At 35.5% G+C, this 23005-nt stretch overlaps 1 protein-coding gene across 8 annotated transcripts in view; it reads right to left on the bottom strand.

Moving 5' to 3' along the window:
- Positions 1 to 10147: 10147 nt before the first annotated feature.
- The window catches only part of NFAT5 (nuclear factor of activated T cells 5), an 84971-nt gene continuing 72113 nt past the window's right edge, over positions 10148 to 23005 (bottom strand). For 5 of the 8 annotated variants that reach the window (XM_081118554.1, XM_081118555.1, XM_081118549.1 and 2 more), the window contains 8 exons: positions 21498 to 21632; positions 21329 to 21381; positions 18319 to 18451; positions 17577 to 17660; positions 15176 to 15324; positions 11942 to 14441; positions 11057 to 11295; positions 10148 to 10617 (listed from right to left, as the gene is read on the bottom strand). In XM_081118554.1, coding sequence (XP_080974680.1) covers positions 11060 to 11295; positions 11942 to 14441; positions 15176 to 15324; positions 17577 to 17660; positions 18319 to 18451; positions 21329 to 21381; positions 21498 to 21632 — 3290 coding nt within the window. In that variant the 3' untranslated portion in view covers positions 10148 to 10617; positions 11057 to 11059. Of the gene's footprint in view, positions 10618 to 11052; positions 11296 to 11941; positions 14442 to 15175; positions 15325 to 17576; positions 17661 to 18318; positions 18452 to 21328; positions 21382 to 21497; positions 21633 to 23005 lie in introns of all 8 variants that reach the window. The other 3 variants (XM_081118551.1, XM_081118553.1, XM_081118550.1) reach the window with 2 other exon arrangements.

Here is a 23005-nt window from a genome sequence, read left to right as displayed (position 1 = left end):
GAAAGGAAGTCACTCAAGTAGAGAAAGGAAGAGATGACAGGTCAGACACATAGCTTGGATCAGGTCACAGAGGGCCTCATAAGCTTGTAAAGATAGGAAGTCACCGGAGGGTTTAGAGCAGAAGTGTAACATAATCTGACTTGTGTTTAATTCTGGCTGGTATGTGAGGAATCAAGTATAAGAGGCAATGATGCAAGCAGGAGAATTTTTGGAAGCTGTTGTCACAATCTACATATGTTTTGGGACCAAGGTGATAGCCATAGAAGTATTGAGAAGTGGTTGGATTCTGGACATATTTCAAAGATGAGAGTAACAGAATTTAATGATGGGTTGGATCTAGGTCAGATAAAAAAACAACAAAACCTTAATGGTATTTTGGCTTAAGCAGTTGGAAGAATGGAGATTCCATCTAAGTTGAGGAAGAATCTGGAAAGGGTACTGGGGGCAATGGTGGGGGATGGGAAGGGTGGAACAAAATATGACTTCAGACATGTTACGTTTGAAATAGCTAAGACAGCCAAGTGAGGCTGTCAAGTAGGCAGCTGGATAATAGGAAGCTACAAGAATAGGAGAAGTGGAAACTGTGTGGGGAGATGTGTAGTCAAAGGAAGTTATTTAATTTTTTAAGAGATAAGGGACATTTATAGACTAGTCAGAACAACTCAGAGAGAGAGATGTTTTTATTTTGGAGAATGGGGACAATTAAAGGAAGATGTCTTTGAAAAAGCAAAAGGATATGGGATCCAGTGCACAAGAGACAGAAGAGCAGAGTAATAACAGGCTAATACGACAAATACAAGGTAACACTTGTTAGGCATTTATGTGTGCCAGCAACTAATTTTACATGGATTCATTTACTTAATTCTTGCAGCAACTCTGAAGAGGAGGGTCGTATTTTTGTTTCCATCTTAGAGGTAAGAAATTGAGGAATGGAGAGGTTAAAGACTAGGTAGGAGCAAAAACTCCACCTAGGAAGGCAAACTCAAGAGCCTGTGCCTTAAAATATTGTATCGCCTAGGTGGAAGCAAGGACACTGGCACCATCAAATAGAGCGCAAGAGCAGCAATCAGTACCTCTTCCTGAGAGCAAGACCATTAAGTGTTGCTGTTGAGAAACTATAGCTGCTTTTATACTTCTAGAGTTCCTGCTGTGTCCCAGCAGGGGTAAATGATGTTTCAGTTCTTATGGTTATATGGTTGCTGAGAATTTGCTCCTTACAAGATGACAGAGCAGTACTCTTACCAGCCCGGAGTAAAGCAGGACAACTATTTCCCTTGCTCTGGATACTGTAACTTGGATTGCATCAGCTTTTCTGGCGGCCGCTTGTAGTCTCATCTTCAGATCAGTCTTTTGCCCACTTATGCCGTTTTTCTGGACCAAAGTATTTTTGATATTTACAGTTACTAAATTTCATTTGGCTATTACTCCTTTCCAGTGCTATTGAAGTCAAATAAATGCCAAAAGAAGACAACTTTTAAACATATTTTGAACATTGGCAACATTGTTGAAATAAATTATATATTTATAAATAAAAAAATATATAATTAATTTAATCCTCCTAAAGTGACAACTCATTTAGATACATTTGGATATGTTAAAAATTCAGTCACTTTCACCCTGGCGGGGTGGCTGAGTTGATGGGAGCATCGTCCTGTACAAGGAAAAGGATGCTGGTTTGATGCCCAGTCAGGGTACATACCTAGGTTTCAGGTTTGATGCCCAGGCGGGGTGCATACAGGAGGCAACGGATTGATGTTTCTCTCACATAGATGTTTCTCTTTCTCCCTTCCTCTCAAAAAAAAAAAAAATCAGTCATTTTCACAGAATCAACAGACACTGTCTAAAGCAGTACTTCTGAAACATCAGCTTTTTACATATCATATTCACAATATCCATGTATCATCTATATTAGTGTTTATTTTTTTAAATATGTTTTTATTGATGAGAGAGAGACATCGATGAGAGAGAAATGATAGGCTGCCTCCTGCACGCCTCCTACTGGGGATCGAGTCCGTAACCAGGGCATGTGCACTGACTGGGAATCGAACTGGTGATCTCTAGGTATACCTGCCAGGGCTTAATATTTTTCTTTAATTTGACTCACATCTCCCCCTTAGTCTAGTATGTATACACATTATATTTTTTTCTAATGCACATTAAAACATATGTACTATGTTTGTAAGTAATGTTTCCCATGTATCACCTGAAATCATTTTGAGTACCACTAGTGATATATGTTGCTATATGTTACATTCTGGTAAACACTAATTTATACATGAGGAAATAACTGCCAAAAGAATAAAAAGAGATTGCCTCTGGATGTGAGACTGAGGGGTAGGGAGACTTGGTGTTTATCAAAAGCACCTCCATGCAACATGATTTGCTACCATGTGTATACACTATTTTACTAAGGATGCAACATTTAAACTAAGTAAAACAATTCTGTCACACTAAGCACTTTGTATACTGGCAAAACAGAAAGCACAAAATAATTACTTGAAAATATTTCTGTATTTCATACCTTTTCCTAATGATTTTTTTTAAGATTTAAAAAAATTGACTTTTTAGAGAGAAAGGAAGGGGGAGGGAGAGAGATATTGATGTAAGAGTGCAACATTGATCGTCTGCTTCCTGCACACACACCGCCACCCCCCACCAGGGACTGAACCCAAAACCCGGGCATGCACCCTCACAATCAAACTGGCAACCTTTTGGTGCACAGGACGATGCCCAACCAACCAAGGCTTTTCCTAATGATTTTATAACTTCAGCCACATACACATGTTGCTCAAAAATGACATTCATGAATACGAATTTATCCACAAAGTTTGAGGGGGAAAAAAGATAGTTACTCAATGCAAAATGAAAACTTTCAATTTTTTATTTTTGACTGCAGCTGTTTACAGAAATATAGTTGCGAGTATACAAATGTTCCAATAGAAGCAAAATATCTTTTTAATATTTAACAAGTTATCACAGATAGCTAAAAACATAGATGCAAATGAAATTCCCCCAGAGAACAAACTGAAAATATCTAGTGTCAGTGCTCTGTAACCCCAACTATGAAAGCCATATACACAAAAATGTAACCCTTAGTCATTGCAGGACAATGGAAGAAGGCAGTTCAGTGGTTGATCAGTGTGCTCAAGCAAGTAAAATAAAATTTAAATGGCAGAATGGCAGCTAAACCACTTGAGAATAGGTTAATGAAATACTTGTAATATATTTATCAAAACACTAAGTAAAAGTTGTCAAAAATTAGCAACTACTTGGAGCTTATCAATTAGAAGTAAGGGAACAAGGTGAGAAGATACATTCATTAGATGAAAAGAAATTAGCTGAATGTCATTGGAATCAGTTTGTAGTCCCTAAAGTCATAAACACTTAAGTGCAGGACAGGTCTTTATCAGACACGTTAGTCTGATTCCAAACCCACTCTCAAACATCTGAGATGGTGCGTGTGTGTGTGTGTGTGTGTGTGTGTGTGTGTGTTGTCCTGAGGTTCATTAGCTAAAATATTAAGTGATCCCTATGAACTATTCAAACCAGGCAAATTACTCTGGGAAAAAAAAGAGCAGGAGTGATATGACGCTAAAACATGGGGCTTTTAAAGGAGATATTACAAGTTAAAGTCAAATAGAATTGTGGGGTAGAATGCTTTGGGTACAGGAATATATTAAACAATCAAGTAAGGGAGAGAGGAAAGGAAACAAGAAAGGAGGAATGTAGCTGGAGCATCTCCCAACAGTTTGCCTATGTATTTGCCAGCACCATAGTTTGTAGAGTAAGCCACTTACATTTCCACTGCTAGTATTAAGCGGTGGTGGTTTTTATAGAGAATATTATTATTTTGAAATGTGAATTTTTCTTTCATGAGTTAATTAATTGGTGATTTGTAAACAGTGGGAAGAAGATTAGAATAATCACAGAGGTATTAAATTACACAGGAAGATTAAAATGAACAAATCGATTTGCTTTGTGGCTAGTTTATATTTGCCATGATCCATACATTGACAAGGGAGAATGCCCAAATTATACGATGCATTACTGTCTTGTGTAATATTTATTTCAGTAAATAACTCTTGTCTGAAGCATAAGTTCCAAGAATAGTTATATCTCCACTGCAACAGTTCTCATACAAAGCAAGCTACTTTTAAAGAAGTTTCATGTATTAAAAAAAGAAATTAAATAAGGTGCTTTGTTGATCTGGCCAAGCCATCTTATTTAATATCTCAGATACAAATATAAGTATAGGAATGACAATTTTGTTCTGAGAGTTGGCCTAGCCAGACCAAAATTGTTGTCTGCTGGTAAAATAAGAGGCAATGAAAAAAAAAAGCTTGTATTATCACTGCCCACAATGTACCCATTTTATGAATAAACAGAAGAATTTAGCACCTGTCAATTATATTAGCTACTTAAATGTAATAACAATGAAAAGAAATATAGAACATTGCACCTATATCTTTAAATCAGTCACTTAATGTAAACGTTTTAGTAAGTGGTAGGACTTGCCAAACTAAGTTAACTGAGTCACCGATAACCAGACTAATTATATAAACACATAAAATACACTACAAGCAGTACGGAGAATAAATAATCATTGCCAATAAAAGATTACGAGTAACCGGAACAATGTATAACTCCATCTATATGAGTAGGGAAGAAACAGCTTTCTAGATTTTACTGTTAATAGTTTACACTAGTGGCTCTCAAACTTGATGTGTGCATCAGCATCACCTGGAGGGCATTAAAGCACAGACTACTGAGCCCCACTCAAGAGTTTCTGATTCAGTGTGTCTGGGACAGGACCTAAGAATCAGCATTTCTAACTAGTTTACCAGGTGATGCTGATGTTGGCTTGTAGGCTAAGGACCATATTTTGAGAACCACTGGTTTATACATACTGTTTATGTAAAAAACTATATACTATAATGTTCTTATGTACATGACACAAAATATATAGGGAAGAGGGCTGGTTTTAATTAACTCTCAAACATATAAATTAGTAAAACTGATCATTTTAATGTTTCTAAAATGATTTCCTGAAGTGTAATCATTTCCCCTTATAGTCAATTACATTTCAAAAGTCTAAATCCTGTCTAAGTCCTACTACAGTCATTTTAGAAAATATTCACATAACACTTACACCAAGTTGCTATCCAAAACAAAAAGGGACATAAATATTCTACATAGTTAAGATGTATTCATCAAGAAGGCATCACCACTATTCAGCATTATAGACTTCTTTGGAATGATTAAAGTGCATAATATCAACAGGGTATTAAGAATATTGCATAAATGTTTGCAGTCTTCAGTGTCACTAACAACCATGGAAACACATAGAGGATAGCAGCTCATCCTAAAGCTACTTCTATCCTGACCTGTTGCTGATGGCCCTTTCCTCAGGCACTACCACCATGTTAAGGAGCTGGAACATAGGCAAAATTAACAAAAACCAGAGGGACACTCAATTCAACTGTACCTGGTTGAAAGGAATTATCTTAGTGCTGTAGGGACTCAGATATAACTTCATTTCCTTTAACACTATTTTTTATAGCTAGATTACTGAGGTTCTGATGAGTAAGAAGTGCACTATAATTAATTACTTGGCTCTGTCCAGTTAGAAAAACTGACATTACCAGGCTTTATTTAAACTATGTGTTTGTGATTTATTTTCATTCATCTAATTAAGATCACAGAAGATGCTTTAAACACTTCCTGAAATTTATACACATTTGTGGGCATTGAGTCTTACAAGTAGTAAAATTTTCGTTAGCATTCAGGTAAGACCTATCATTAGTTGGTTGAGATGAAGACAAATTTAGTTAATTTACATAAAGCCTAAATAGGATAATTCTGTAATTTTTACTTACCCTCCCTCAATGGAACAATTCTGGTAATGTATCTTCTGTTACTCTTATGCCAAAGGGAGTTAGATACTTATAAGTTGTTTCCTATGATGATTAAGAAATAGAGCTATAAAAACCTTCCATTTTGCACAACCCCTTGGAGTGCCCTTCTAGTTGCTAGATGGGATGCTGCCTGATTCACAAATTGCTTAATAAAGCCGATTAGAATTTCAAAAAGAAAAGAAAGAAATGCAAGAAAAGAATGATTAAGTGGAAAAGTGGAAAGTTGGGACCCATTAAAATAATTTGTGTTTTTGGCAATAGCAAAAAAGGAAATTACAAAAAAGGGGGCACTATCATGGTAAAAGGCACTTTCCCATTTAATCTAGTTATAAAATACTAATTTTAAATTTTTTCCTAAAAGAGAAAGTAGAGTAAAAATATAATTTTATTAATAAGTGAGGCTAGAATGGCATGAAAATCTATGGGAATTAAAGAATTAGAGCCCTGGGACAATTCACAAATGACATTGTAGGTATTATTTTGATATTTACTACATTATGAACATTATCTCCAGAATTTAGCTCTAGTGATACAAATAAGCAGAGGAGAAAACCTTTTTATATATGTTATTAGATTTTCCTAAACCACTTACTAGGGTGTATTCTCTGAGTTATTATTCTAATAAAGCTGCTGAACTATTCAGTGTCTCTCATTAAGCCCCTCCCTCCATATAACCAAGGCATGCAGCTACAACATGGTTGTCTTGGTTAAGGATGCAGCCTGTGGTCATGAAGCTGAGTAAAGCTTAGAGGTCTTATATAATTTTCAATCAATTTTTAAAAATCAACTAAGAAACAGATATGAGAACAGAAACTTTCACCAGAAAAATGAAAAATTTTCAAGTTACCCTAGTGAATATTTTGAAACCATGCTGAATTTGAGACTTTGATTAAGTCTTTAATTTTGTTCTTTAATTACTGATGCATCTAAACAGATTTCACTTTTCCAAAACAAGAATCTATAATGGCTAAAATAGTCAAAAGAATTATTATCTTAGTTCTAGAGGAGGGAAAGAAGGAAGATACCTCATTAATACTGCGTCTATAATAAACAAAGCCCTCTAAAAACCTGTTCTAGGGAGACTGGTGAAAACAGATTTGCACTGGCTAAATAACATGACTCTTAATTACAAAGGTAACATGATAAAGCTCAGAAGCAAAATACGACTTCTAATGATCTTCTCCTATGTTGGTGTGGATATATAATGGAATGACAGTAAGAAATAAAACACACATAAACACACACACAGACACAGAGATAAGCTCCAAGCATTAATGTGAGTTGCTAAAAGCAAGAACAATTGAATGTAACAATTCAAAAGAATAACATGTGGTTTGTAACTTATTTTTAACCTTCTGCCATTAATAAATCCAATAAATTGTTGTTTCCAAGGCCTTTGCTGGCTCACGAAGTCTCTTCTATATGTAGCTATAACTTGTAACAGTAATCTGGAAACTGCATTATTAGCACAAGTATCAACCACTGACCACTAAGCTAACTCTTCAATAAGAAGATAAATACTTTTGTAACCAAATTGTATATTCAGAATGTTGTACCTAACATTGACCTTTAGGGGTAAGGAACATTTAACAATGTTAAAAAAAATAACATCATTATTGAATAAGAATATGGTAGCATAGCGCAGCCCTTGTATAAATAACCACAAAATTTATCAAAATAAAAATTGGGTTTTCTGCCTCTGTCCAATCAAACCATTACAGTTCAGGTGTATGTTCTGTTCTAAATTTAGATAATATAAAACAGAAAATTGGTCCCTAGTGACTTGGCATTGGCAATCGGCATTGTACAACGATAAACCTCTTGCTAAACAACAGAACAGAAGTCAGCACACAGCCAGTCTTCTTGCCACCACTTAATCCACAGAGCAATGTTAACATTCTAATTAGAACTTGGTGAACAAACAGACTTCCCGAGTCTCCTGTATAATCTCTTAGAAAAAAATTCAGAAAACTCAGAAATAAATAGTATTTTATTTCTACTTATTTTTATACCTGCTGGGTAAGCTTTCTGACATTTGTCAACCCTCTGCAGCTGGAGTTTTACATTTTAAAACTCAAGCACTGGATTGTGTGGCTGGTCTTTCTCATAACCTGAACTATATTGGGTAATTTTTCTTGATACGGGTGGGGACAGAAGGGATATACTGAGGAAAATGATTTCAGTTCAGAGAATTTATAAAGTAGCTCTGGATATTACAAGATGGGGAAAATGTTATTAAAGTTACAAACATTTTTTAGTGTCTTCATAAATAAAAAGCATAGAACACAGAAAGCCAATTAATAATAATAACAATAACAATAAAATATTAAATATATAGTGAGCAAAGACTGAATGGCTCATTCTCATGAAACACCATTTGACACAACTGCCTAGATGGGTTTCCTTACTCTAACATTTTGCTGAGTGAAAGATCCAGCAAACACACAATAAGCTGCCTTTAGCCCACTAAGAACATCAAGAACTGCCTGATGGAATGGCCACAGATGAACAGGTCATTTGTTTCAAAAGATACTTAAATACTCAATAAAGACATAACAAACCCCCCCCCCTCACTGTTATCAGACGCCACGTTGTGGTAGAACATCAGACAAACTCACAAATTTACCACAAAAATGTGTGGCAAAAAAGAATAGTTTATATATATGTATATATATAAATTTCTATATTTATGCCAATGTACTCACTCAGTACAAATAGCAAAATAGTATACCATTTCCTAAATACAAAATATAGCTTTCCAAAAAAATGAAACACACATTTGATATAAACCATCCAAAACTTGAACGATTGAAAACTGTATTCAAAATTAAATGACCCAGAGTAGGTCTCTTTCTGAAAAGTTCCCTTCATATCGGCAAGAAGCCTGTACTACTGAAAACGTAATTTAATGCCTCTCAATCAGAGAGAGAAAGAAAGGTTGGGGTTGGAGGGAAGAATATATGAGAACAAAGAAAAAACAAATTAGAAGAAGAGCACATTCAAAGAACCAAGGAAGATCATCACAAAGAGGGAGAAAAAATCTGGCTGTATAAACAAAACCAAGACCACAATTCCACTAAGTTCAACTAAATGCATAGGATAGAAAAAAATAAAACAACAGAAAAGTAGCCTTCAACAATTAACAGGCTATTTTTGGTACACTTAAAAAATAAATGAAACTGACAAGAAGGCCGAAACATCTTATCTACATATAGAAGCCACACACAATTTGGCCTTAAACTGTATTACCAGCTTTCTATAGGCCAAAAGAAAAATAGGACAAAGCATGTGTCCAGACAACAGGTTGTAGTGAGAAGCAGGCATCCCATGGGTGATGAGAACACCCAAAACTGTATAACTAACACTACAACTGCAAGTTCTGGAGTGTGTTATTTTGCTCTCTATAGATGTAACACAAGTTAATTCTTCATTTTAAGTCAATGACATGACCCTGTAAAGCCTAAGGTTTGTGGGAACCATCAGATAAGTGACCACTTCAAACTATAAAGCACTGAGGTGACAAGTGAATTACACTCTCTGCAGCTCAGGGAGAAGTGATATTCCAAGAAATTTTACTTTGCCTTTTTAAAATTAAAATTTACACTGTTTCCTATTAGAGGGAAAATTTTGAAGACTTCACAACAGCACCGTTCATGGGGAAAAATGCATTGTTTCTTGTTTCTCAGGAATCAGCTCTCCCCATTCCTAAAAAGGTACTCCCAGCCCCACCTGTGCTGCAGGACTTGCTGGGTTACCCCAGATCAAAGTGGCCTTTTCCTTTAAGATGCTACAGGGTCACAAAGCTAGGAATATATTACCAACTATCTAAAATAAAGTGAAAAAGAGGGGAATAATATAGACGAATATAAAAAGGGAACAACCAGTCCAAGCTTGGGTTAAGAAGAAAACAGACTTAAATTGCTGTGTCAGTTTAAACTGCTACCGGAAGATATCAGAACATAATTTACCATAATATTATCCCTTTCATTTTTTATAGAGCAAGATAATTATTTTTCTATGCAGTTATGGCTGAACCCCTCACCAGAAATGCAGAGAATTAACAACAATCTGAAAAATAAAATCAATAGCATTCCAGCTGTTTCCAGTTGTGTGTTGTCTGCCTTTGTGATAAAGAAGCTTCTTATCTGTGTAGAGCTCTTAATACAGCTTACTTGTCAGAATGTTACCTCTCCAGTTTTTCTATAAAAACTGAAAAAAGACTCCTTCACTTTGGCCAATAGCTGTGTTTTTTTATATTGAAAATCACAGCCTTAGTTATTTGAATTTTCCTTTTTCAGAAGCTGTTATCTGACTAAAACAATGCAGGGAAGAAAATAATGAAGAACAAAAGTAAACATGACAATATGAATTATTTTCTAATAGCAATAAGAACTGAGCAATACAGCTTTTAAGTTTAAACTGTACTTTTGAAGAAATAGTGTCTAGGAAAATAGCAACAATTAATTCTGTCAGCTGGAAACTCAAATAGATTCTCAGTCATCATTGTTATTAGGAATATAAAATATGAACATGTTAACAATGGTGGCTAATCACTGCAACAGGCAGCAAGGGTGAAATCTATCCGTTTACTCAATCACAGTTTTTCATATTTCGTTTTGTTTTTAAAGTAACAGTTCAATAATCTTCATGGAATCACAATATCTCAGGAAATCTTGGAATCAGGATTTTCTTCATGGAATTTCTAAAAAAAGAAGACATTTAATATAACTCACTAGAGAGGGAAAGCATTTATAAAGTTCCTGTTACCCCGAATGATCCCAAAGTATATTACAGTACTACTTTATCATATTTAGACTTCCACAGAGTTTTCTGACTCAATATTTCTTGAGGAAAAGAGAAATGAGACATTATTATATCTAATATATAATACATACATCAAATTTTCTGTCATTCCAAGGCAAAGAAGTTTAGAGCTAGAAGGATTGCCCAGTATTAACAATATGATCACAAGGTATCACTCATCGAGTAACTTATTCAGAGTAAAAAAGTGCCATCTTGAGAACACCACATTTTAAAAAATTAGTGTCTAAACAGTGCTATTACTTAACCCAAATCTGCTGAGAATAAAATTCATTGATGCTTTTTAATAAGAAAGAAGCCAAAATGCAATACTTACATACCAGTTAAAAGGAGCCAGTCATGTTGTTCCCTTGGTTTTGCAATGAAACAAGCAAATCAATCTTTTCAATGTTCTGATTGGTGTTTATAGAGGATGCCAGTGGAGAATTCTCTGGCATTTGCTGAGAAAGAAGTGTTGTCACAGGTGGCTGGCCCTCATTTTGTGGTTGGCCTGGTTGACTTATAGCCATCAACTGATCTGGCAATGCAGCTGGTCCAGAAGTTAAAAGCTGATTACAGTCTGCAGAGACATTTAAAATAGAGAAGCTACCTGATTAGTTACTTTCTGTTAAGATTCATAAGAAGATATGAATTAGTTGCTGGGGTTAAGTCATTATTGTGTTCACTAAGCAGAGAACTAAAGTTGAGGCCCCTGACAGCCCCACAAAAAGGTTTTACTGAAAAGTACCGATATTCATCTTTGGTTTCCTCTAAGTGATATACAAACACAACTTTATCTAGTTATCATCCTAAGTTCTATATAATTTCCTTGGTACATTAACATTAAAGGTGGGTTCTTACCTCCCTGGAAACTACTTAATTTAATTCGCTCAGATTTTCTGTCATTCATTTTCCTTTCAAGTTCATAGGTGAAAGCGGCAAGCACATATGTTTCTCCACACTCTCGCATTTAATCCTCCCATAGCCTTGCCGAGTACTCAATACTACCACCACCCTAGATGCACAAACTGAAGCTCACACCAGTCAAATCACTTGTCTAGCATCTCAGTCTATGCACGGGAGAGCTGGGACTTGAACTCAGTTCCGCCAAACTGCAATCTGTGTTCTTAAAACCACTGTGTTTTGCTTCCTTCTAATAATAACAGTACTCTGACCATTTAAACCAATAACATTTAAGAAATGAGAAATAAGAAAGTGTTTCTTACTATTTTGAATGCCAAATAAGAACATTCCTGAAGTCTGCTGAGATGAACCAGGAGAATTTTGTAGTTGGTTCATTGTGCCTCCTGTAGTGTTGTGAAATAAAGTAGCTTGTGGCTGAGGTGAAGCTGTGGCTCCTTGGATTCCAGGCATGTTGTTCTGAGGGGAATAAAGAGGAGACTGTTGCATGTCTTGTTGGTTTATACTGGTCTGCAACGCAGACATGGATGCTGGAGAGAGGAAGAGAGTTACTTGCTGCTCTTGAGAACTGGGTGACCCCTGGACCAACTGAATCTGAGGAGAGCTATGGAACAAAGAAGTCTGTGACGATTCAGACTGGGTAGGACCTGGGTTCTGAAGTGAGGAAACTGTGGGCTGGTTCTGAAATTGCATGGGCTGCTGCTCCTGATTCATTGGGGCCATATTATTTTGTTGGTGAAAAATTGACTGGTTCTGTTGCTCCTGATTAGCCATTGGATTCTGACTTGGGTTGAATATCATGTTTGGTGGTGGTTGCTTCTGAGATGCCATTGTAGCCATGGTATTTTGGTTACTGAATAAAATGCTCTGCTGTTGCTGCTGCTGCTGCTGCTGCTGTTGCTGCTGCTGCTGCTGCTGCTGCTCCTGGGATGGAGAGTTACTCTGGATGGCAACTATTGAGTGCTGTGACTGGAAGATTGTCCCTTGTTGGTTTTGAGGCATTGGGTTAGGAGGAAGGGAGCCCAGGGACACCTGAGGCTGAAACAGACCTTGCTGGGAGGGTTGTGCCTGTTCTTGGGAAAGCATAGGGGTCTGAATGTGTGATATTGGAGGCTGCTGTTGGAAAGCAGCTTGCTGCTCAGTGTTTGACGTTGATTGAAGTGGAGAAATTGAGTTCTGAGCTGCAAAAAATGAAATCTGTTCTTCTTGGGCTACTGCGTTAGTTTGAAGATTATTCATTGGACTCTGGGAAAGAAATATGTTGGCTGACTGCTGGTCTTGAGGAACATTAGAGCCCTGCAACACAGCCATAGTACTTTGAGAGTGAAACATTGGAGGCTGCATCTGATCAGTGGAGGATGTAGAAGTTTGACTATGGACAATAGGACTTGGACTGTGAAAAATAGAACCTTGGGTTTCCTGGGAAAGGTTCTGAGCATCAGCAATAGGATTTTGAGGATGAAAAAGTTGAGCCTGTGAATGAGAAGGCTGCTGCAAAAAATTCCCAGATTGGAGTGACATCATCTCATTACTCTGCTGGAATAAACCATTACCTTGTTGCTGGGCACCACTATTTTGAACACTCATCATACTTTTTGTAGATGAAAAAAGGTTAACTTGAGGTTGATTGTCCCCACTATGTTGCATTTGGACCATGGTCTGAAAGACACTGTTCTGAATCTGTTTTGCTTGTGTGCCCGTTTCTTCTCCATCTCCTGAACTTGACGTCTGAAACATGGTAGTGCCAGGGGTTGCAACCTGCTGTGTGGTGGTTGTAGTAGTTTCATTTCCAGAAACTGCAGGAGGAGAAGAAAACAATTCACACTGCATTTGCATGTCCTCATTGGTAGATAATGCACTCATCATATGAGGGGTCTGCTGGTAAACTGGAGACTGCTGAAGGTTTCCATTTGCTGAAGCAGTTGAAGGAAATAACTCCGACTGAATCTGGGCAGCCGCCTGGCAGATACTCTGTTGCATCTCCATCACCATTGCAGCTGATGATTCCATCACCTGCTGCTGCTGTTGCTGCTGCTGTTGATTAGATAATGTGTTTTCAGTCTGTGGGTGAACACTTTCAGCTCTTCCAGCTATTAAGTTATCTGGTCTGGTATGGACTGCTGGCTCTGTTGAGGAAAATATTCCAGGGCTTACACTATTTTGAATCTGACTGACTTGTTGAAAAATGTCTGCACTAAGCTGTTCTTGAACATTCTCATTACCATCTGGAGTAGAAAATAAAACTGAAGATAACTGTTGTTGTGCCTCTAAAACTTGTTGGACCAAGTCAACACTTCCACTGCTGCCACTAGCAGTACTGCCGGTAAAACTTCCTGCTTGCAACTGCTGAATCGTGTTCTGTAGCTGACTCACACTGCTTGGTGATGGGAAAATACTTGATGAAATCTGCTGCTGTAAAGTCTGTGCTTGTTCTTGTAGTGGTGACTGCTGCTGTTGCTGTGATGCCTCAGTCAGGTGTGACAAATTAACCACAGTACCATCTGACTGCAATACCTCTCTAGATTGAGTTTCTCTTGTCTGAAACTGTGTAGCCTGCTGCAGTAGTGCATCACTGTTAGGCAGCTGACTAGAAGCAGAAACAGCTGGAAAGGTACCAGGCTGTGAAATGTCCTGTGTTTGGATAGTTGTCAGGGTCTCTGGGTTGTATGCTTTGGGCTGAATCTGCTGCTGCTTTTCATTTTCAGAGGGTAAGTGAGAAGATGACGATGACGAAAAAGACCCATTTCCTGCAATGTTAGAGATATTTTCTAATGTCTGTTGAGTTGATCCAACTGTCTTTGTAGTCTAAAAAATAAAAATACCCAAATAATATGTATAAATAAACATTAAATGAGCTCATATGATACTTCAAAAATATTATTCTAAAAACATATACATATGCAGGACCTATTTTCCACTCTATATTATTATTATTTGGAAAACAGATATAAGACTGTTCCTTGGTGATAACATGTCTGATTGTCTAAAGAATATTTTTAAAATATGTATTATAAGCAAAGATAGGCAAACAAGGAAGTAAAATAATCAGCTATTGACATGCTTATGACAGTAAGAACATTAATTCTACGGTTCATGAATTAATAGCAAGTGAAAAAAAAAATCTCCATTTTGCAGTTTCCTGGTAACATTATAAGAGGAAAACAAGCGAAAAAGGGAAAGGGAATTACAGAAAAAGAGTGGGAAAGAAAAAGAAATAAAAATATCTCTAATTTTGAAAATGCTAACCCAGTACTTTCATTTATACTCTCGATCCCACAGGTCTAGCTAATATATTAATTCCTTCCTTGTCAAAAGTGGATACTGGAAAATACTTTAAAGGCAGGCTATTTTATTGGAGTATAAAAGCGTTTACTCTGAAAAGCAAAATTCATCAAGTGCATCCAAAGAGAAACAAATGTGAAAGAGAAAAAGTAAAAAGCATAAACATGGGGGAAAGAAATCAAACCACTTAAAATATAAAAAGCAATTTTTATATTTAAGGTTAAGATGTTGGTCACTGGTCAATGTGGCTGGCTTACCTTAAAAATAGGAGATGATCTCTTTTCTGCTGTTACTTCCATCGGAGTAACATCTTCACTCTTAATCATACTGCTTGATATGAGTGGAGTGATCAAAGCATTAGGAAGAATATTTACTTTATCTAGGTTACATCCAGTAGTTTTCATTGCTGTGCACGCACACACACACACGAGAGAAAAAAGAAAAGTTTAAAATCACTGAAGTCATCAACTATTTCATTCTATAGTGTGATGACTATTAACCATGATTTAAAAAGTCTATTTTTTTATGCTATGTAGCAGGAGATACAAAACTGGTATATTGAAATGTGCCCTCTTTTTTGAAGTAGCATTGGCTTGTGGACTCCTGGGTCTGCAGGTTAAATATCAACCTGCTTAAGCAGCTCCAATATCAAGCTGTATCTCCCAGGACTCTTCTAAGGGGCCTTGAATTATACTTCTCAACACAATCAGGAAATATTATAGGATACAACTTGGAAATCTCCATGAAGTTAAAGATACTCAATTACAACTGCTACACTCTCCTTTTAGTACATGGCTACCTTGCAGTATAAAGTCAAAACTTTTTAAAGACCACAGGATTGTCTGAAAATTTCTCTCAACAAATCTCAAGCTTCTCATTAGAAAATGCCACCAAGTAACCAAATAAATTTGGCTTTTCTAAAGTAATGTCTTAGAAAACTTGAATTTGCCAAGTTGACACATGAACACATTTCCTTTTTAGACAGGACTTAAAATAATCCCATTTTCAGAAGAGATTTACACCAAGGAGAAGCAATATATAGCAGATGAGGTATGTTTTATCACTTCATTATATCTACTTTTTCCCCTTCATTCTTTTTCTTTTTACTACTTGAGTCAGCCATTTGGCAGACTTAGGAACACCTACTGATATCACTAATGACAGCCTTCTGAATTGAACACATACCCAAATCCTTATTTAAAAGATTACCACTACTTTGAGACCCTGTGGAGAGAAATACAGATTCCACAGAATATGTAGCTGTTAAATTTCTTAATTTGATATTAAGAAGAAATCTTGGCTACAAAGAGGAATTTTAAATGGTATATGGTATATGAGTAAGACTGCTACCTTTGTAAATATTCTGATTTAGAAATATTTCAAACTTTCTGGTCTTACTTCAACGTGTCTGACAGTCAATTGGCTGGAAATAATTCCTGTGGGAACTGATTATGTTGAGGAAGGAGAAAGTGCTCTTAAATTTACTTTGGACATTCTACCCTTTATTATTCTCAGAAATGTTTCATTTATTCATGAGTCCTCTGGACCTATTTGCACCTAGTTCTACCAATAGCAACACAATTCAGCTCAAAATCTAATTTTTACTGAGAGAAAACATCAGGCATTTAAAAGTATATATGACCCATCTCACAGGACAATTTGAAAGACTATTAGTGTTGTTTTAAGTTGATGTGGTGATATTCAACTGTTATTCCTGCTTTTGAATTCTATTACAATGTGAGTTCCATGAAGGCAGCGATTTTGTTCTTATTGCCTGGTATATAGTAAGCAATTAATGAATATTTGTTGGCTGAATGTAGTTGAGCCAGATAATCCTGGCAGTTTACTCATCAGTGCTTAATTTCCCACTAATCTACTCTGGAGAGTGTTCACGGTCAGAAATTATAACGGCAAGCTATACTGAACACATTATATACATGAATGCTAAATTTTACTTCTGACAATAGAAAAAAATCCATCGTATTTGATAAAATTTATTAAGCATATTATTCCCTTTAAAAATGTAAGTATTTTTAATTTTATAATTTAATTTGATTTAAATAATGAATTTCATGGTAGAAAAATATAAGTAAAAGACATCTTCATTTATAATGGCACAAAAGTATCATCAAGTATCATAGCTGTATTAGAAATCTGCTAAGAAAAGTATCTACCACATAACATCTTGATGATATCTTCATTACCTCTTCGGATTGGCAGGGGAGTAAATAAAGATGCCAGAAGAAAGAACCTAAAGCAACTTTTTCAAATGCTGATAGTTCACATTTTGGTCTCTTCAGTCTCAATGTCAAGTACTAATCTTATTCATAGCCAAAAGTTTCATTGACTCTATTTTTGACATACATTATTGTACTTTAGATATACTTTTAAGATTTTTAATATTGGAGAATGGAAAACAAAACAAAAAATTCCTCCACTCCAACATGTTTTAAAAAAAGTTGTTTATATGGTGAATGAAGGGAAATATCAAGTTGGGAAACAAGTCTCTGCATTCAGTAAAAAACAAATATTTGTTTTACAGTATGGAAGACACCCTGCTAAGTGTTCCAAGTACATAAGAGAATACAAAATAATAAAGTTTGCTAGAGAAAATACATAGGATCACCTATTTACAATTTTTGAGAATCAACTTAGTACCTTTCATGGCCTCTTCAAAAGAGCAAGGTCTTGCTGGACTAGATATTTCCTTCTTCACATTTACATTCAAAGCACCAGCTGCTGCTATTAAAAAAAAAAAAAAAAAAAGATTAATGCTCTAACCCCAACTGAGCTATCCAACCAGGGCAGATCTTCTAAACTTTTAACATTTCAATTGCTCTTACTGCTCTGGTTTTTAAAGCATCTATTTTACCTAAATGCTTAAAATCATATTTAATTCACCAGCAGTCTTTGATATTTTTAATTACACAGATTAGAAAATGTTACAGGCATAAAACTCTATTTGTGATTTTTATCACTTATCACTTCAAGCATCTCTCTCACCTCCCCAAAATGCGTCGTGCAAGCCAGCTAGACTAAACTATTAGCAGTTTTCTGAAGTTGTCACTTTCACTTTTCTGCACATTAGAGGTACTCAATGAATGGTAATTCTTACTAAAGAGTAAGCTGTACGATAACTCTGGAGAGTCTGACTTCAGAGCATTCCTAGCTTTTCATTTATTATTAGAGCACAAGGCAGAAATGATACCCTTAAACATAAGAGTAAAAGCAGTATTTGGTGGCCATCTTCTTAGGAAATAATAATATCTTCAAAAAATACTAATATATAACTGGTTTTTGTTGTGGTTTTTTGTTTTTTTGGCTGGCTGGTGTTCATATCCTTCCAAAGTATTAGAAATTAATCATTCATTTTAGTTCAAAATTTTTTATTTTGACATACCTGGGTCTGGAGTGTAAGTGAATGGCTGAACTTCATGAGATCTTCCAGCATTGGTCACTACATATATTCCCACTGACACTGGCAAAGTTATATGTTGGTCATGATATGGGGGAACCTTCACAATAAGATGATTCTAATTGAAAGAAAATTACAAGAGTCAGAAAAGAAGCAATACCTAAATCAAAATTTTGAGATAAAAAATTATAATTAAGTACATTTCCTATTAGCTAGCTATAAAGTTCAAAAATCTGACTAGAAAAAAATGTATTTTAAAGCTCAGGTTCAAAGGTATCAGGATATTAACCTTAAAATTGCTTTTAAGATAAAATCCAAATGCTTTACAATGATTCACAAGGTTCCTGCCCTGAGAACTTTATCTCATTCCTATTCTCCCCAGATAGTTTATACTCTAGCCATACTGACCTTCTCAGTCCATTCTCTTAACACACTAAATTCATTTATACCTCAGAGCCTTTACAATTCACTGTTCTCTCCCACTAGAATATTCTTCCTTCACTACATCAAATGGCTAGTTCTTTACCTATTTTCAGGTGTTATTTAAATGTTACCTACTCAGAGAAGCCTTCTCTGACCATCTGTCCTAATCATACAATCTTGTTTATTTCTAAAACAGCATTTATCACTAACTGAAATTACTGTGATTATTTGCTTAGTTTTTTGTCTCTCTCCAGACTCAAGAATGTAAGTTCCAAAGAACATAGGATGTTTTGTTCTTCATCTATCCTGTTAAGCACCTTACACAAAATACACATAACTATATTTATTGAATAAAAGAATGAATACATTTTGAGGGAAAAATATGCCCACCAAGCACAGTATCAGTTACCATACATTCTGTACAATCTTAATTGAGATGTATTTCACAAGTCAGTTCACTGCTTCCTAATCACTTAGCCAAATAGGGTTCAGTTTAGCCAAATTTACTCTCATTTAGGAAAACAGGGTTGAGTTTACCAAAACCTGGAAATCAAAGTTGTTGTTTTTTGTTTTGTTTTGTTTTCAGAACAGTGGCAGAAGCATCCGTATAAGAAAAGGAAAGAGTTCATAAATGCTTCATCAGCACTTGCTCAAGGGTGCTCCACCTTCTTGGAAGATGCTGTGAACCACATTAGACTTACTCTCTCCTTCCCTGGTACAGTATAGTAATGGGAAGGAACACCAAGGGATGGTGATTATGCTTTTGTACTGAGGATGTGATATGTAGGAGGCAAATGATGACAGTTGAGGGTGAAGTGAATTTGATGACATTTTTTACTGAGATTATAATCAGCTGACTCAGTTGAAAAGAACATGTGACAGATAAGGCCAAGGTCAAGGTTTCAATTTCTGAGCACTTATTTTGTGTCTAAGATTTTTCTTATAACACAAAGAAATAAAAATTAATTGAACACAAAGGAGTTACAAACTTTTTTGATAAACTGAATACAGATTCTTAATTTTTTGCCTCTTCTATCTCTCTGCTTGTTTTCATGTGCTCTTTTCTATTCCTATCAGCATTTCATGCTATATTTTAGGCTTTGGGTATTTTATACATTAGTATGTTCCCACTTCCCTGTTCTCTCTGATCTCTACCTAAACATACCACTGTTCTGCGTGTCTTCTATCTGATTTGCATATAAATGTGTCCTTCTCTTCAGCTTGTCTCAACATCTTAGTTTGCTCCTATTTGCTCTACATACTAATTCTTAAGTCATTTCTTTATTCTTGTTTTTAAGCTCTTTTTCCTTGTTATCTAAAAACAATACATAGTGAGTGCCTACAAATACATACTCTTTAATACAAGTGTAACAAATTATACTTCTGAATGCAAACAGGTAACTAACAAACATAAAAACACCTGGCACATAGTAGGTACTCAATAAATATGATTTGCTTTGCTTTAACTAATAGTAGGTTAAGATAACCCAAATCCCCAGAGCAAATAAATATTAGGAAAGAAATGTTTTATTTATTAGCAATGGCAATTTGCTGATGCTCTTAAACTTTTTTTTCCATTTTTAAAATATGTTTTTATTGATTTTAAAGAGAGAGGAAGGGAGAGGGATACAGAGATAGAAACACTAATGAAAGAGAAACATCTATCAACTGCCTCCTGCAAGCTCCCTACTGAGGATCAAGCCTGCAACTCAGGCACGTGTCCTGACCAAGAATCTAACCTTTACTTCGTGGTTCGTAGGTCGACCCTCAACCACTTAGGCACACTGGCCGGGCTTTAGCCATATTCTTGAATTCCTTTTATGTTTTTTTTTGTTTTGTTTTGTTTTTTATTATTCAAAATACTACAGATGTCCCTTTTTTTCCCCATTGACCTACTCCCGTCCCCAGGCCTTCCCCACATTATTGTCTGTGTCCATGGGTTGTGCTTATATGCATTTAAATTCTTTGGTTAATCTCTCCCCACCCACCCACCCTCCCCTACCTTCCCACTGAGATTCCTTAGTCTGATCCATGCTTCCATGTCACTGAATCTATTTTGTTCATCAGTTTATTAAGTTCTTTACATTTCACATATAAGTGAGGTCATGTGATGTTTGTCTTTCTCTGCCTGGCTTATTGTGCTTAGCATAACATTTTCCAGGTCCATCCACGCTGTCCCAAAGGGTAAAAGATCCTTCTTCTTTACAAATGCATAGTATTCCATGGTGTAAATATCCCACAGCTTTTTTATCCACTCATCTACTGATGGGCACTTGGGCTATTTCCAGATCTTAGCTATTGTAAATTGCGCTGCTATGAACAGAATATAGGGGTGCATATATTCTTTCTGATTAATGTTTCAGGATCTTAAACTTTTTAAAATAAAGAATTGTCACTTCTAGTAGCAGTGGCATAGTCCTAGCTCAGCTAAAGAAACTCAATAAAGAAACTTTAAATGATTTACATCAATCTCATATAAAGAAAAAATTTGATCTGTTGATTCAGGCAATTTCAGAACAAAGCCAAATTTCTCAGAGTAAACAATTAAACTATAAAAAGTCTTAAATTATACCTGATGAAATAATTCCATGTCGATTTCAGCTTCTGACTTCCAAGAGTTTTCATCTGATTGAAATAAAAACAATGGCTTACTAAAATTTTGAAAATTTTTTTACTTTATAGTTTTACAACAAAGTGAAATATGCAACAGTTTCTATACCAGTAGTATTATGTCTACTTACCAGAAACATTTTCTTGGAAAATCACTTTAGTTCCTTTCAGAAAGTTCTTGCCGATTAAAAATACTTCTTCCTCTCCTTTCACTGAACAGCTATGCAAGCTTTTCTTTAAGATTTCTGGCACTCCTGCTGGTTGAGCTGTGGATATACATAAGCATTCCATAAAAAGAACCACCAACACATTTCTTATCTAAAATCAACCCTCAATTATCCAGTTCTATAATAAGTTGTCTTTGTTGATCTCTAAATTGACTTCCTTTATTCTAAACTTTTACCCAAACAGAGAACAGAAAAAATAGAAAAGTCCATACTAATTTTTACTTACTCTTGTAAGATTATATAGGAATGGATTAATATCTACGATTTTAGGTTTTCCTTTATCATATGTCATCTTTGTTTTCTCATTACAGGAATAAAAAAGTTTTAAAATGTGAACTTGGCCATGTTTTTGTCTTAATAATATTTTTTAGGACTGTAAAAACATGCTTGTCCCACAATTCTATCCTTAAAAATGTCAACTATGTTATGCCATTATGAGATTTCTGAGGCAATGAGTGTCTCTGGATGGTAGCGAGGCTTCTTTAAGGATCCAGATCCAGGAGTCAGAGGATCCACATCAAAAGAGTACCTGAACATAGACTGCATCCAATTCAGAATAATTCTACCAGAGAAATTTCCATGAACTGGATGGGGTATGCTGAGATTAAAAAAGAAACCACACTTGATTTTCTATTGCAAAGACTGACAAACCACTACTAAAATTAACAAAGAAGTCGACAAGCACTGAAGATCCAGCTATAGTAATGAATAAATTTTAATCAGCTTACCAACTTCCTCATCCCAGGATTTCCTTACAAAAATTTATTAGGTATTGCTTAGCAAATCAGGGTCCAAAGTCAAGGAAATCAGGGAAATACTCTGTTAAGCAAAACTAAATGAACAAAAGGATTTCTCCAAGCATTTCATATTCTGATGTACACTAAATATCCAAGAAGCGGGTATAGTATGACTCCAGAAACATTCTTCCTTATTGACACCTAACGATTAGTTTTCTACCAGAATACTTTCTGGGATACTGGTGTATGTAAATAAATACATTTTAAGTGCTCAAAAAACTGTTTCCCTTAAAGTTAAGCACTTTGATATAGTTACACTCATCTTTTAAATTAAATTTATTGGGGTGACATTGGTTAATGAAATTACACTATTTGTTGTTTTAGTAAACCTTCACAACATATATACTGCAAACATATATGTCATCAACTTATAATTTAATGAGATATTCCACTAAACTTTAGGAAAAGTTTAAGTTTTTTCTCCTTAGATACTTATATATTTAATAGTTCATTTTATCTTTACAAGAATGTAATGTGGGAAACTGTTAATGTAAAAACATTCACTGCTCCTCTTTCCCTAGTGGAAAGGCTGTAATTCTCACTCCACTCACATCAGGATCAGCCACGTGACTTTTGTGAATAATGAAATGAGAACTGAAGTAATGTGCCAGTTCC

Source organism: Miniopterus schreibersii (assembly GCF_964146895.1).
Source record: "Miniopterus schreibersii genome assembly, chromosome: 18".
Lineage (NCBI taxonomy): Eukaryota > Metazoa > Chordata > Mammalia > Chiroptera > Miniopteridae > Miniopterus > Miniopterus schreibersii.
The sequence above is the reverse complement of the archived record's forward strand: the minus strand, read 5'-3'. Positions and strand labels throughout refer to the sequence as shown.